At 59.0% G+C, this 14,238-nt stretch overlaps 3 protein-coding genes across 3 annotated transcripts; 1 reads left to right on the top strand and 2 right to left on the bottom strand.

Moving 5' to 3' along the window:
- Positions 1–120: 120 nt before the first annotated feature.
- On the bottom strand, positions 121–2,180 carry TNFRSF12A (TNF receptor superfamily member 12A). The gene is made up of 4 exons (XM_054453611.2): positions 2,011–2,180; positions 1,185–1,289; positions 815–949; positions 121–733 (listed from the first exon to the last, which is right to left on the bottom strand). The coding sequence occupies exons 1-4, from the start codon at positions 2,102–2,104 to the stop codon at positions 678–680; spliced, it is 390 nt and encodes a 129-aa protein (XP_054309586.1). The 5' UTR covers positions 2,105–2,180; the 3' UTR covers positions 121–677.
- A 2,100-nt stretch (positions 2,181–4,280) lies between these two features.
- CLDN6 (claudin 6) lies at positions 4,281–7,783 on the top strand. The gene is made up of 2 exons (XM_054453603.2): positions 4,281–4,329; positions 6,452–7,783. The coding sequence occupies exon 2, from the start codon at positions 6,473–6,475 to the stop codon at positions 7,133–7,135; it is 663 nt and encodes a 220-aa protein (XP_054309578.1). The 5' UTR covers positions 4,281–4,329; positions 6,452–6,472; the 3' UTR covers positions 7,136–7,783.
- Positions 7,784–7,990: 207 nt separating this feature from the next.
- On the bottom strand, positions 7,991–13,282 carry CLDN9 (claudin 9). The gene has a single exon (XM_054454550.2). The coding sequence runs from the start codon at positions 9,131–9,133 to the stop codon at positions 8,480–8,482; it is 654 nt and encodes a 217-aa protein (XP_054310525.1). The 5' UTR covers positions 9,134–13,282; the 3' UTR covers positions 7,991–8,479.
- Between the last annotated feature and the right edge of the window lie 956 nt (positions 13,283–14,238).

Raw genomic sequence — 14,238 nt, 5'->3', positions numbered from 1 at the left:
TGAGTTCCAGGCATTGAGAATGTGTGAGTCAGAGCCTCACCCCCGCCCCCGCGGCTGGCTGACTCACTCCCTCCCTCATGCTCAGGGGAGTCAGTCGGGGATCACTGCCTCTCCAAACCATTTAAAGTTAAAGATTCTTTTATTAATAAATTCTCCCTCCCCTCCAAACTCTCCCCAAAATAAATATCTCCTCTCCTCTTTGGGGAGTTGGGGGGGTCTGTATCTTAGGGCCAGCCCTCCTAGTGGGCCAGCCCCCTAGTGTTAAAAATAGGTCCCTAACCCCCTAGGGTGACCCCCGTGGTGGAATTTCAGGACATCTGAGTGAGTGGGGCCTAGTGTCAAGTCTGCCCCCCAAGTCAGCCTGGCCCCCAGGGCCTCTAGGAAGGAGGGCACCCCCCTCCCCTGTGCAAATGCTGCAGTTCCTTAGTCAGTGTCAGCTGTTTTGTGTGAGCCAGCGTGAGGCTCCCTTTCTGTTCTGGGGCCAGAGGCAGGGCAACCAGACACCTTGGAAGGTTCCCCTGAACCCTGGGCCCAGGCCTCAGAGGTGATTCACCGCCCCCCACCCCCCTTGTGGTTGGAGGAGCTTGGCTCCTGCCGCGTCTGGGAGGCAGAGACTGGCTCTAGAATGGATGAATGAATGATGAGTGGGTGAGCCCCGGCTGGCAGGGGGCACATTGTCACTGGATCAGCGCCACAGCTGGGCAGCCCTCTCCGCCGGTCTCCTCTATGGGGGCTGCAAGATAAGAGGTGGGGTCGTCAGCAGCAGAGAAAAGGTCGAGTGCTGACAGGGCTGGGCAGGCCAGGGCACACTTACTGGTGAACTTCTCTCTCCTGCGGCATCGTCTCCAGACCAGAAAGCCAGAAAGCAGCCCTAGCACGAAGGTCAGGCTCAGAGCGCCCCCAAGGATGGGCCAAAGCAGCCGGAAGGGGGCAGGAGGTGCCGCAGCGCCTGGGGGCGGGACTCGGAGTCAGACCTCGCCCCTCTCCAGGCCAGCCCCGCCCCCTGAGACTGAGCCTTCAGCCTTCTCCGAAACGTGGCCTCCTCCCTGACCCGAGCCCCCTCCCAACTCCCACCTCCTCCCGATTGATTTCCCAGATGCAAAGCTCTCGGCCCCGCTCTCCGCACCAGCCACCCTCTCTCCCAGTCTGGGGTCCGCTGGCCACTGGCTCTGCCCCCCACTCACAGCCCAGGCAGAAGTCGCTGTGCGGTCGCGCCCTGCAAGACGCGCAGTCCATGCACTTGTCCAGGTCCGCGCTCCAGGAGCTGCCGCGGGAGCAGGGGGCGGTGCCTGGGGAGGGGGCCTCGGGTCAGAGGCTGGGGGCGGGACTCGGCTATTCTGGGGTCTGAGGTCAGGGTCGGCCGGCTCGAATAACGTGAGTCACTGGCGCCCTCCCCGCGCATTCCTCACAGGTGACCGCACGGCCCGACCGGGACACGGCAGCTCCGGGAGGGAGGGCGTAGCGCGGGACGCTGGGGGTGGGGGGGTCAGGTCCCCACAACCCCCCTGCCGCCGGCGGGTGACTCACTCCTGGGCACAGGGCCCGACCCCGGTCCCTCCCCCCGCATAGCTGGGCACTGAAGTCACCGGATGGAAGGGGGCACCCCACATGGTATAGAGGGCACAGACCCTAGTGCCTCTCGACGGCCTCCCCAACTCGTCGATCACTGGGGCTAGTTAGACCCTGTACGGACCAGGCTGGGGGCGTGCCCCTTCCTAGACTAAACATCCCGCCCTCACTCACTTTCTCTCTCCATTCGAAGTACTTCGGACTTTCGGAACTGAAGACCCCCCCAACCCCAATTGGACGGTGGGAGAAACTGAGGCCCGGATTGTGAATGAAGCTTGGAGAGTGATGGAAGTTCCCACAGCCGGGAGAGAGTTGTTTGAAGGCCACCTGACCCCAGATCCCCACATCCGCCTGTTCCCCCAGTTCCGCGCTGTTCTCCAGACACCCAATCCGGCTCCCGAGCCCCGGCTTGGGGTTCCCCGATCCCTGAGTCCCGCGTACCTGGCGCTTGCTCCCCGGCCACGGAGCGCAGCAACGCCAGCCAGAGCCCCAGCATGAGGAGCCGCAGCAACCGGCGCAGCGAGCCCGGAGCCATAGTGCACGTCCTGCGCCCGCCGCTGTCTGCGCCCGCAGCCGGCCGGCAGGGACCCACGGCCGCCGCCCCGCCCCCGCCCCCGCCTTCCGGGGCGGAGCTCTCGCCTCTGCCCGCCTTGAGGTCCGCTTCGGGACGCCCCGCCCCGCGGCGCCCGCTCAGTTCAGTCATTCATTCAACAAAGTCCTGGCGCGGGAGCTGCCAGGACCCCGCAGGGACGCAGACCCCTTCCTTGCCCAGCCGGTGATCTAGTCCAGCGCGCGTGGTGTGGGGAAATCAAAAATTAGACACAATTGCTCGCTTCGGCAGCACATACAGAAATCAGTCACGAACGGCCGGACGCGGTGGCTCACGCCTTTAATCCCATCAGTTTGGGAGTCTGAGGCAGGCGGATTACGAGGTCGGAGTTCGAGAGCAGCCTGACCAACGTGGTGAAACGCCGTCTCTACTCAAAATACAAAAATTAGCCGAGCGTGGTGGCACGCGCCTGTAATCCGAGCTACTCAGGAGGCTGAGGCAGGAGAATCTCTTGAACCCGGGAGGCGGAAGTTGCAGTGAGCCGAGATCGTGCCACTATACTCCAGCCTGGGCGACAGTGTGAGAGTCCGTCTCAAATAAATAAATAAATAAATAAATACACAGTAAAAAGAAATCAGACACATGACCAATCCATGCAGAGATCACTGCAGCTTCCTTTTTTTCCCCCCCTTGAGATTGCGTCTCACTCTTGCTCAGCCTGGAGTGCAGTGGTACGATCACGGCTCTCTAGGCTCAGGTGAGCCTCCCACCTCAGCCTCCCAAGTAGCTGGGACCATAGGCCCTGCGCCACCACGCCCGGCTAATTTTTGTATTTTTTGTAGAGATCAGCGTCTTACTATGTTGCCCAGGTTAGCCTGGCCACTACAGCTTTCTTAAGGGCCCGGGGGGTATAACAATTAAACCTGAGGTCAGGAGCTCGAGACCAGCCTGGCCAACATGGTGAAACCCCGTCTTTACTAAAAATAAAAAATAGAAAGAAGTGAGCTGGGTGTGGTGGTGGGCGCCTGTAATCTCAGCTACTCGGGAGACTGAGGCAGGAGAATTGCTGGAACCTGGGAGACGGAGGTTGCAGTCAGTCGAGATAGCGCCATTGCACTCCAGACTGGGAGACAGAGAGGGCCTCCATCTCAAAAAAACAAAACGGGCCGGGCGCCGTGGCTCACGCCTGTAATCCCAACACTTTGGGAGGCCGAGGCGGGCAGATCACGAGGTCAGGAGATCGAGGCCATCCTGGCTAACACGGTGAAACCCTGTCTCTACTAAAAATACAAAAAATTAGTCGGGGGTGGTGGTGGGCACCTGTAGTAGTCCCAGCTACTCGGGAGGCTGAGGCAGGAGAATGGCGTGAACCCGGAAGGCGGAGCTTGCAGTGAGCCAAGATCGTGCTACCGCACTCCAGCCTTGGCGACAGAGCGAGACTCCATCTCAAAAACAAACAACAACAACAAAAAAACATAGCAACATAAAAATAATATTATCTGGCCGGGCGCGGTGGCTTAAGCCGGTAATCCCAGCGCAGTGCGAGGCCAAGGCGGGCGGATCGCTTGAGTCCCGGATTTCGAGACGCCTGGGCAATATAACAAGACCTTGTCTATACAAAACAAAACATATATTAGCTGGGCACGGTGGCGTGTGCCGTCTGTAGTCCCAGCTACTCAGGAGGCTGAGGCGGGAGGATCGCTTGAGCCCGGAAGGTCGAGACTGCAGTGAGCCGCGATCGCACCACTGCACTCCAGTCTGGGTGACACAGTGAAAATATTTCTCTAAAATAATACCAATAGTATGCCCTTTAATTTGTACCTTAGGACGTAGTTACATAATAAAATGCAGACTTGTTATCTCCATTTTGCAGAGTAGGAAACGAAGGCTCGGGAAGGTTAGGTGAGTTCCCCATATCACCGCGCTGCTTAAGTGGTGATGCGGAGTCTCAAGCTCTGTTCTCCCCTAAGCCTGGCGCCCTCATCCAGGGTTAGTCTGAACGTCCTCCAGCCCGAGACGGGCGCAGCGACCCCAGCCTCCAGCGCCCCCCTCTGACGAGCCTGGGATTCGCACGCCCGCTGCCGTCGGGGACAGGGTCTCTGCCCCTCCTCCGGGGCGGTGGTCCAGTGACGTCACCGCTTCTTTAAGACCCCCCGCCCCCGCCCCTGTCCCGACACTCGGCCTAGGAATTTCCCTTATCTCCTTCGCAGGTGAGTCCGGGGCAAGTGTGCGTGTTGGAGAGACGCCTTTTGGGGCCGGGTGCAGGGTGGTGGCGGCGTGGGTAGGGGTGCGTGCGAACTCGGGCTGCGGCCACCTGGATGGGCGAGTCCCTGAGGGGGTCGGGCGGTCTGCGCCCAAGCCTCCGAGGTGATAGGCTCCTTCGGGGCTCCCAAGGGTTAAACGCCCCTCCCCCCTCCCCAGGGACAAAGACTCCGAAACCCCGGGCGCCCCTCCCCCACCTGCCTTGCCTCTCGGGGCGGGGCGCCCCTCCCCCCTCCCCCTCACCTGGGGGAGCAGACCTTGCGGCCACTGCAGCTATAGAACCCCTCCTGGGCGCGCGGCTGCCAGGCTGGGGTGGTCGGGTGGGCCGGGGCGCCCTCGGACAGAGTCGGGTGGGCCGGGGCACCCTCGAACAGTCTTTTTCATGCAGTGCATGAAAAAGAAAGGGGCAGGGGCACACTCAGAGGGGAGAGGCCTGGGTGCCTAGACCAGCGTGGCCCCTAACTCAGCCAGAGGCCTAAGGGCCAGACCGGGGCGCTGGGGCACCCTGCCCCAGCCAGTCTCCCCAAGGTGGCCTGCTCCGCCCAGGCCTGGGGCCCCTGGCTAATGAGTAGAGCCTGCCCTCCGTCTATTGCCGGCCGGGATAAGTTTAGGTCCAAGCCGTACAATGAAAGAACTCTGGGCAGTGGGAGGCCACAGCCCGGCCCTAGACAGAAGTGATCCCCTCCGCAACCTCCAACACTGAGGGGACACAGGTGCAGGCCAGGTGGTGGTGGGAGAACTGGTGTCGAGGGGAGTCTAGCACGGCATTTTGGTCTAGAATTCACAGGAAAAGGCCCTCAGCCTTGAGGCTATGCTCTCCAGCCCCTAGGGGAGGTCAGAAGGGTGGGACCAGGGAGTTATCCAGTGGCTTTGGGGAAGGAACTGCTTTTAGGTGGGGGATTAATGATGCTTTTCTTCATCTCTCCTGGTCCTGGTGTCTGCCAGCCTGGGGTGTGGAACCAAAGTTGTGAGGGACATTGGGTGGTGGGAGGAAGCTTAGGATCTCCAATCTTAGTGTTGAAATTAACAAGTTTTGGTTGGGCACAGTGGCTCACACCTGTAATCCCAGCACTTTGGGAGGCCGAGGCGGGCAGATCACCTGAGGTCAGGAGTTCGAGACCAGCCTGGCCAACTTGATGAAACCTTGTCTCTACTAAAAATACAAAAATTAAGGCCAGGTGCGGTGGCTCATGCCTGTAATCCCAGCACTTTGGGAGGCCGAGGCGGGAGGATCACGAAGTCAGGAGATTGAGACCATCCTGGCTAACACAGTGAAACTCCATCTCTACTAAAAATACGAAAAAATTAGCCGGTCGTGGTGGTGAGCGCCTGTAGTCCCAGCTACTCGGGAGGCTGAGGCAGGAGCATGGTGTGAACCCGGGAGGCAGAGCTTGCAGTGAGCCGAGATCCCCTCACTGCACTCCAGGCTGGGCGACAGAGCGAGACTCCATCTCGAAAAAAAAAAAAATTAGCCGGGCGTGGTGGTGTGCACCTGTAATCCCAGCTACTTGGGAGGCTAAGGCAGGAGAATCTCTTGAACCTGGGAGGCAGAGGTTGCAGTGAGCCGAGATGGCACCACTGCACTCTAGCCTGGGCCACAGAGCGAGACTCCTCGTCTCAAACAAACAAAAAAAAGAAATGGACAAGTTTTGAGCCTTAAACTCAAGGCTAGAACTGAACCATTCTACACGGAAACTGCTTGGAAATCGCACCGTCTTCTCATCCTGCTTTTTGCTGCCTTGCAGCCTGATCACTGGCTCTGGCCTTGCACTGTCATTGCACAGGTTTCATCCTGTTATCTTTCATTTGCACTCAGAATAGCCAGGGCAGGGCTGCTTGCACATTCACTGTCATGAGCCAGTGCCTGTCACATAACTAGAAAGAATAATAAATGCTAAAGTATTAAGTGTTCATTTTGCCCACGAGACGTGAGGCTCAGGGAGCATGTCTTGACTGAGTTCCAGGATGTGATAACCACTTTCCAGGGTGCATGCCCCTAGTGTCCTGTCCACATGTGGCCTGAGGTCTGGGCCCGCCAGGCCTCACCTTGTGCTTCTGTCCCTAACACAGTGCAGCTCCTTCAACCTTGCCATGGCCTCTGCCGGAATGCAGATCCTGGGAGTCGTCCTGACACTGCTGGGCTGGGTAAATGGCCTGGTCTCCTGCGCCCTGCCCATGTGGAAGGTGACCGCTTTCATCGGCAACAGCATCGTGGTGGCCCAGATGGTGTGGGAGGGCCTGTGGATGTCCTGCGTGGTGCAGAGCACCGGCCAGATGCAGTGCAAGGTGTACGACTCACTGCTGGCGCTGCCGCAGGACCTGCAGGCTGCACGTGCCCTCTGTGTCATCGCCCTCCTTGTGGCCCTGTTTGGCTTGCTGGTCTACCTTGCTGGGGCCAAGTGTACCACCTGTGTGGAGGAGAAGGATTCCAAGGCCCGCCTGGTGCTCACCTCTGGGATTGTCTTTGTCATCTCAGGGGTCCTGACGCTAATCCCTGTGTGCTGGACGGCGCATGCCATCATCCGGGACTTCTATAACCCCCTGGTGGCTGAGGCCCAAAAGCGGGAGCTGGGGGCCTCCCTCTACTTGGGCTGGGCGGCCTCAGGCCTTTTGTTGCTGGGTGGGGGGCTGCTGTGCTGCACTTGCCCCTTGGGGGGGTCCCGGGGCCCCAGCCATTACATGGCCCGCTACTCAACATCTGCCCCTGCCATCTCTCGGGGGCCCTCTGAGTACCCCACCAAGAATTACGTCTGACATGGAGGGGAATGGGGGCTCCACTGGCGCTAGAGCCATCCAGAAGTGGCAGTGCCCAACAGCTTTGGGATGTGTTCGTACCTTTTGTTTCTGCCTCCTGCTATTTTTCTTTTGACTGAGGATATTTAAAATTCATTTGAAAACTGAACCAAGATGATGACTCAGACTCCCATTTAGGCTCTGCTGTTTCTCACCCTTGGATGATGGAGCCAAAGAGGGGATGGTTTGAGATTCTGGATCTTGACATGCCCATCTTAGAAGCCAGTCGAGCTGTGGAACGAATGTGGAGGCTGCTTGCTGTGCTGGCCTTTGCAACAAGACAGACTGTCCCCAAGAGTTCCTGCTGCTGCTGGGGGCTGGGCTTCCCTAGATGTCACTGGACAGCTGCCCCCCCATCCTACTCAGGCCTCTGGAGCTCCTCTCTTCACCCCTGGAAAAGCAAGTGATCTGTTAACAAAGGACTGCCCACCTCCGGAACTTCTGACCTCTGGCTCCTCCATCCTGATGGGACGTCCACCCCCCAGAGCCAGGTCCCAGCTATGTAGACCCCCGCCCCCACCTCCAACACTGCACCCTTCTGCCCTGCCCGCCCCGCCTCACCCCCTTTACACTCACATTTTTACCAAATAAAGCATGTTTTGTTAGTGCGTTTGGTGTTGCAGGGGGTCACTGAGTGCCCACCCTGGCTAGGGGAAGAGGTGGGCATAAGTGAGTCAGGATCCCCTCTGCCCGTGGCTTGAGTGAGCATACCCACCAGGCAGAACCTGGAGCCAGACCTTGGCCTGACAGCCACCAAGGGAGGCCGTCTGGCTGTCCCTGCCCAGCCCCAGCGGCGGCGCACAGATTAGAGGGAGCCCAGTTACAAATGCTCTTTATTTCCAACTGGAGGGTGGGGATGTTGGGGAGAGGGAGGTGATGGGCAGGCCCTCCCTGACAACTCCAGGGTTGGGAGGGCATGGTCTGCTCCTTGGTTTTGGAGCCAATGAGCTGCTGCTGTTTTGGTGAGGCCAGAATTCCTGGGGCAGGGGAAGGCTCAGAAGAGAAGGAAGGCCAGCCAGTGTCCTGGGCAACGGAAGAAAACAATTACTGGGGAGACGGAGGCAGGCCAGGGTTCCCAACACCTCTGGGCTGCCCAACTTGGGGGAGAACATCAAAAGGGACCCCGCTGAGAAGAGCTCAGCCAGGCCAGCTGACCCAGCCCTGCAGCCAGGTGTAGCTTGGGCTTTTGGAAAGTGGGTTTTCCTGGGGAAGGAGGTTGTGATGGAGCAGGGCATCTGGTCACCAGGCCAAGGTTGAAGGGGCGGAGCAGTGGGGAGCAGCGGGCTCCCAGGGGAAGCCTCCACCTCACACGTAGTCCCTCTTGTCCAGTCCAGACGTGCCCGAGCGGGAGGGGATGGAGTAGCCCAGCCTAGGTCCGCGGGGCCGCTCAACCTGGGGCGGGGGGCACGTGCAGAAGAGGAGCCCCCCGCCCAGCATAAGCAGTGCGGCCGCTGCCCAGCCCAGGTAGAGGGAGGCCCCCAGCTCCCGCTTGAGGGCCTCAGCCACCAGGGGGTTGTAGAAGTCCTGGATGATGGCATGCGCCGTCCAGCACACAGGGATGAGCACCAGGATGCCAGCGAGGAGGAGGATGACCCCCGCGGTGAGCACGATACGGGCCTTGGCACCTTCGTCCTCCACACACGTGGTACATTGGGCACCTGTGATGGCCACCAGGAGGCCAAGCAGGGCCAGCAGGAGGGCGATGATACAGAGGGCACGTGCGGCCTGCAGGTCCTGCGGCAGCGCCAGCAGTGAGTCGTACACCTTGCACTGCATCTGGCCGGTGCTCTGCACCACGCAGGACATCCACAGGCCCTCCCACACCACCTGGGCCACCACGATGCTGTTGCCGATGAAGGCGGTCACCTTCCACAGGGGCAGGGCGCAGGACACCAAGGTCCCCAGCCAGCCCAGCACAGCCAGGGTCATGCCCAGCAGTTCTAAGCCGGTCGAAGCCATCAGGCCCCTCGGTTAGGTCTTCTCAGCCGCAGGCGGCCTAGGTGACTCAGAGGGTGTGTCTGGTGTGCTGGGTGGGTGTCTCTGTGTCCAGCAGGAGGGGGAAGGCTTGTTGGTGTCCCCAAGCCAGGCCAGTCCTCAGTTCCGTGAACCTCTTGAAAGGCGCCTCCTCTCCGTGCCTCTTGCAGGTGTTTCTGGTCCTCGTGGAGCACAAAGCAGACTCCTAGTCCCACTCGGCTGAGTGGTGGGTGTCACCTCGAGGGGCCTCCGCCCATCGGATGCCCTGAGGGTGCTGCTGCTCTTACCACCCCGCTGTTACACCTGGGCTGAGCTCGCACGGGCCCTCCGGACGCACTGCCAGGCTGAGGACATCTGCGTCTCCTGCCGGCTGGTGCAGGTTCCCACTGAGCGACTCTGACAGTGCCACCTGGGGACTCTGCGGGCTCTCGGCTGCAGGCGGGGTTTTAAGGCCCAGGTAGGGGAGGAGCAGAGTGAAGTGCAGGGAGGCCGGGATAGGGGAGACCTGAGCCACGGGGAGGGTGCGGGGCTGGGGGTTCGTGGGCAGCGGATGGATGAGGGGCTGGGAGCCAGCGGGGGACTCCGCGGCTGAGTGGGGACAGGGGAGGAAGAGCGTCCATAGCATCTGTGCTTGTGGGAACCAAGGGTGAAGGAGGGGAAGACGGAGGACAAGCTGAGGAAGAAGAGAGGGATCGGGGGTCAAAAAAGTAACAGGCTCAGGACAGAAACGCACACAGGGGGTGTCGGCTTGCCTTCCTGAGCCTCCTCCTCCCGCAGCCCCTCCCCAGCCGCCTCTGCTCTCCCCCGGCCCAGTTTCGTGATGCAAACATGCCCCAGCTCCCTGAGTATCGCACACTCCCGCCCGCCTGGGACTCTCTGGAATCTGATCCATCCCCCGTCTCAGCCCAGTGGCCCCGCTAGCTCCCGGGGGAAGGGCCCCGCCCGCACTGTTCCCCAGACGACAGGTGCCTGGCGCCCAGCTCAGGTGGCATCACCCTGGCAACGGCCTAGAAAACTACCCCCCACTTCAACCTCAGCTCAGGTGCACTCTTGCCACCCCTGCTGCTGAAACCGAGGCTGAGCTGAGCTGCCTAAGATCTCCAGAGGCCAGAGGATGAGGGGCCTGTTGTGGAGGTTGGGGGCCACTCAGGAAGGGGGATGGAGGCAGGAGGGGCTGGGGCTGGAATCCAGGGTGGGGCACAGCCCAGGACCCGGTTATGTTCCATGGGTGGGTGAGTGAGTAGCCAGTCAGGCCTCCCGGGCCAAAACACCCCAGAGGTGGGCACGGGGGTTAAGTCCAGGGACTCAAGTGTCCCCAAGACCTGCCTTCCAGTTTGCAGGAAAGCCTTACCTCCAGAAAACCCCCCTCAGAGCCTGTGATTCCACTCATGGGGACAGCCTGGGAGTCCCACTGACCAAAGCTCAAATCCTGACCCCTACCTGGGACAGATCATGGAAGGTCGAGGTCCTTAACCTCCTTTGGTCAAAGACCCACTTGAGAAACCCCCTGGGACTCACAGAACATGCACCCACAAACATGTGCCCCTCATTTGTGAGGGAGGGTTCATGAACTCCCTCAAGCCCCTGCCTGGGTGCTAAGAACCTCTGAGGATTGTTGTCTGAAAAAGGAGTGTGACGGCCAGGTGCAGTGGCTCACGCCTGTAATCCCAACACTTTGGGAGGCCAAGGTGGGCAAATCACGAAGTCAGGAATTCGAGACCAGCCTGGCCAACATGGTGAAACCCCGTCTCTACTAAAAATACAAAAAATTAGATATCCCAGCACTTTGGGAGGCTGAGGTAGGTAAATCAGAAGGTTAAGAGATCGAGACCATCCTGGCCAACATGGTGAAACCCCGTCTCTACTAAAAATATAAAAATTAGCTGGGCATGGTGGCACAAGCCTGTAGTCCCAGCCACTCGCCACTCTGGAGGCTGAGGCAACAGAATCACTTGAAACCGGGAGGTAGAGGTTGCAGTGAGCCAAGATCGTACCACTCCACTACAGCCTGGCGACAGAGCGAGACTCGTCTCAAAAAAAAAAAAAAAAAATTAGCTAGGCGTGGTGGCAGGCACCTGTAATCCCAGCTACTTGGGAGCCTGAGGCAGAAGAATCGCTTGAACCGGAGGTAGAGGTTGCAGTGAGCCGAGATCGCACCACTGCACTCCAGCCTGGGTGACAGTGGGAGACTCCATCTCAAAAAAAAAAAAAAGGAAAAGGGATGTGAGGAAGATTCTCTCCATACACTTTCCAGGGAGGTACAGAGGATCCTCAGAGTGGGCCCTCACCTGGGACTGCCTCTCACCTGCCTGGTGCTGGGAGGGCTGGGGTGTGCTGGAGCCCACTGGTCAGTGTGGGCAGGGATGGAGGTGACCACCACACACATCTGGTGGCTGCACCACTTCACCGCACTGCCTTTGGGGAGCCAGTGGCCAGGCACACCCCTGCTCAGTGCCCCTCACCTAGTCGGTGGGACATTGTGTATAAAGGGCTCTAACCTCAAGGAGCGGTCAGGGTTCAAACCTAGGGGTATGAGCATCACTTCAGCGAAAGGGTTTTGGCATCTTTTGGGTCCGGGCACTGAGGCTCACGCCTGTAATCCCAGCGCGTAAGAGGCCAAGGTGGGAGGACTGCTTAAGGCCAGGAGCTTGAGACCAGCCTGGGCAACCATAGTGAGACCCCATTTCTAAAAATAATATATATATATATATATATACAAAAATTAGTTGAGTTAGGTGGTTCCTGTCTGTAGTCCCAGCTACTCGGTAGGCTGAGGTAGGAGGATCTCTTGAGCCCAGGAGTTGGAGGCTGCAGTGAGCTATGATTATGCCACCGCACTCCATCCTAGGTGAGACCCTGTCTCTTAAAAAAAAAATGATACTTTTGGAAGAGAGATACATACTTTGCTTCAGATTTGCAAAGGGGCCTTGACCCAAAACAGCTTAAGATCCTCCCCTGCAAACACAGAGACAGGCCAGTGCCAATCAGCTGGTCTGTAAGGTAAACAGAAGCCTCCTCTTCACCACCCTCTAGACTTCTCCACTGAGGGGGGCTCCTCCAGTACGAGGGGGGCTGACCTGGTGGCCCCACAGAGTCTGGAAGATGGGTGATACAGGGGCTGGAAAATGGCCATTGATGGACTCAGGGAATCTTGTGGCGGGTTTGTCCAGCTCACCCAGCCCCTGGGGCTCAGATTTCACAGGGTGGGGGTGGGGAGAGCAGAGATTGCAGACGGAGGCAAGCCGGTCAGTGGGCTCCCTTACAGCCTTCCAGGGGCCTCCAGGAATCCAGCCGCACAGGTTTGGGCAGCTGTCAGGAGGCAGCAGCAAGCCTGGCTCTCTGGAAGTCCCCCCAACCCAGGGGCTATTCTCTTCCCTGGGCCGGAACAAGTCCTCCTCGTCCTAGGGCCTAAGGTGATCGGCTCATCCCACTTTTTTGAGGGACATTCCCAGTTTTAATATTGGGTCCTCCAGGGAAACCCAGACGGCTGGTCCACTTGCCGTCGGGCCCTGCCTCGGTGACTCACCGGTTCCACAGTCAGCTCTAAACCCCTACGTTGTAGCCCAGTGGCGGGCTGCACACATCCGGTGAGCGTCGTGCCCAGAAAGGGCATAAAAGGACCCCAGGGGTTTTTTTTGTTTGTTTTTTGAGACGGAGTTTTGCGCTTGTTGCCCGGGCTGGAGTGCAATGGCACAATCTGGGCTCACAGCAACCTCTGCCTCCTGGGTTCAAGCTGTTCTCCTGCCTCAGCCTTTCAAGTAGCCGAGATTACAGGCATGCGCCACCACACCCGGCTAATTTTTTTCTTTTTTTGTGTTTAGTAGAGACGGGGTTTCACCATGTTGGTCTGGCTGGTCTCGAACTCCTGATCTCAGGTGATCCGCCTGCCTCAGCCTCCCAAAGTGCTGGGATTACAGGCAAGCGCCACCGCACCCCAGGTTTGTGTTTTGTTTTGTTTTTTTGAGACGGAATCTCACTCTGTTGCCCAGGCTGGAGTGCAGTGACGTGATCTCGGCTCACTGCAACCTCTGCCTGCTGGATTCAAGTGATTCTCCTGCCTCAGCCTCCCGAGTAGCTGGAACTACAGGCATGCGCCAACACACTTGGCTAATTTTTGTGTTTTTATTAGAGACGGAGTTTCACCATATTGGCCAGGCTGGTCTTGAACTCCCGACCTCGTGATCTGCCTGCCTCGGCCTCCCAAACTGCTGGGATTAGAGGTGTGAGCCACCGTGTCCAGCCGACCCCAGGTTTTTAAGACCCCAATTCCTCTTTGGCCCAACATCTCCATACCGGAGCAAGAAGGAAAGCAAGCCCACACTCCAGGGACTAGCCAGCAGCGTGGGTGGCATCTGCTCAGCAGATGCGCACACACCCACCTCAGTGACCAACCCACTGGACTTGCCTTCACAGTGGCCCTGTGTGGCTGCAGCCTCCTCCCACCCCAAGTCTCCAAAACAAAGTATCTCCCCAAGCCTCTTGGGGAGAGTAAAAGTGGGGAAACATCTCGGAGCCTAGGAGAGGCTGGAAGAGGGTGGCTGGGGAGCTGCCCACGGTGGGAGGATTCCCAGGACACACGGGCAGCAATTAGCCTGTTGTCCTCAGCTCTCACTAGACCTAGGCTGGGAGGTCCCAGACCCTCTCCCAGGCCCCCCGTGCACCTGGATTCAGTTGGATCTTGGGAACGGAAGGGTTAAGGTTGGGGCCTAATCAGGGACTGGAATGCCATTGATATGGAAAAGTGGGGGCCCCTTGGTGTGGTTACCATCTCAATGGCACTTTAACACGTCCAGCAAAGTCCCCTCCCCCATCCGCCACGTCTGGGAAAAGAGGTGGGGGAGGGGAACCTTCCCCACCGTACTACTCTGGGAGGAAAGGAAGCCGGCCCTCCACCAGTCCCTTCCTGGAGTGACAAAATGGACCTCGTTTTTGTTCCGTCTAGGAGGAAAGAGGGGCAGGGAGGCTCAGGTGGGCAGAAGAAACCAGAGATCAGCTTAGATAGGGTCGAAGTGGGTTAACCCGCGCCTCTTAGAGGGGGAAGTGTGGCCTGACGACAAAGGAAAGGAAGTTACCAGGAGCTACCATGTGCC

The sequence above is a fragment of the Pongo pygmaeus genome, chromosome 18, assembly GCF_028885625.2.
Source record: "Pongo pygmaeus isolate AG05252 chromosome 18, NHGRI_mPonPyg2-v2.0_pri, whole genome shotgun sequence".
NCBI lineage: Eukaryota > Metazoa > Chordata > Mammalia > Primates > Hominidae > Pongo > Pongo pygmaeus.
The sequence above is the reverse complement of the archived record's forward strand: the minus strand, read 5'-3'. Positions and strand labels throughout refer to the sequence as shown.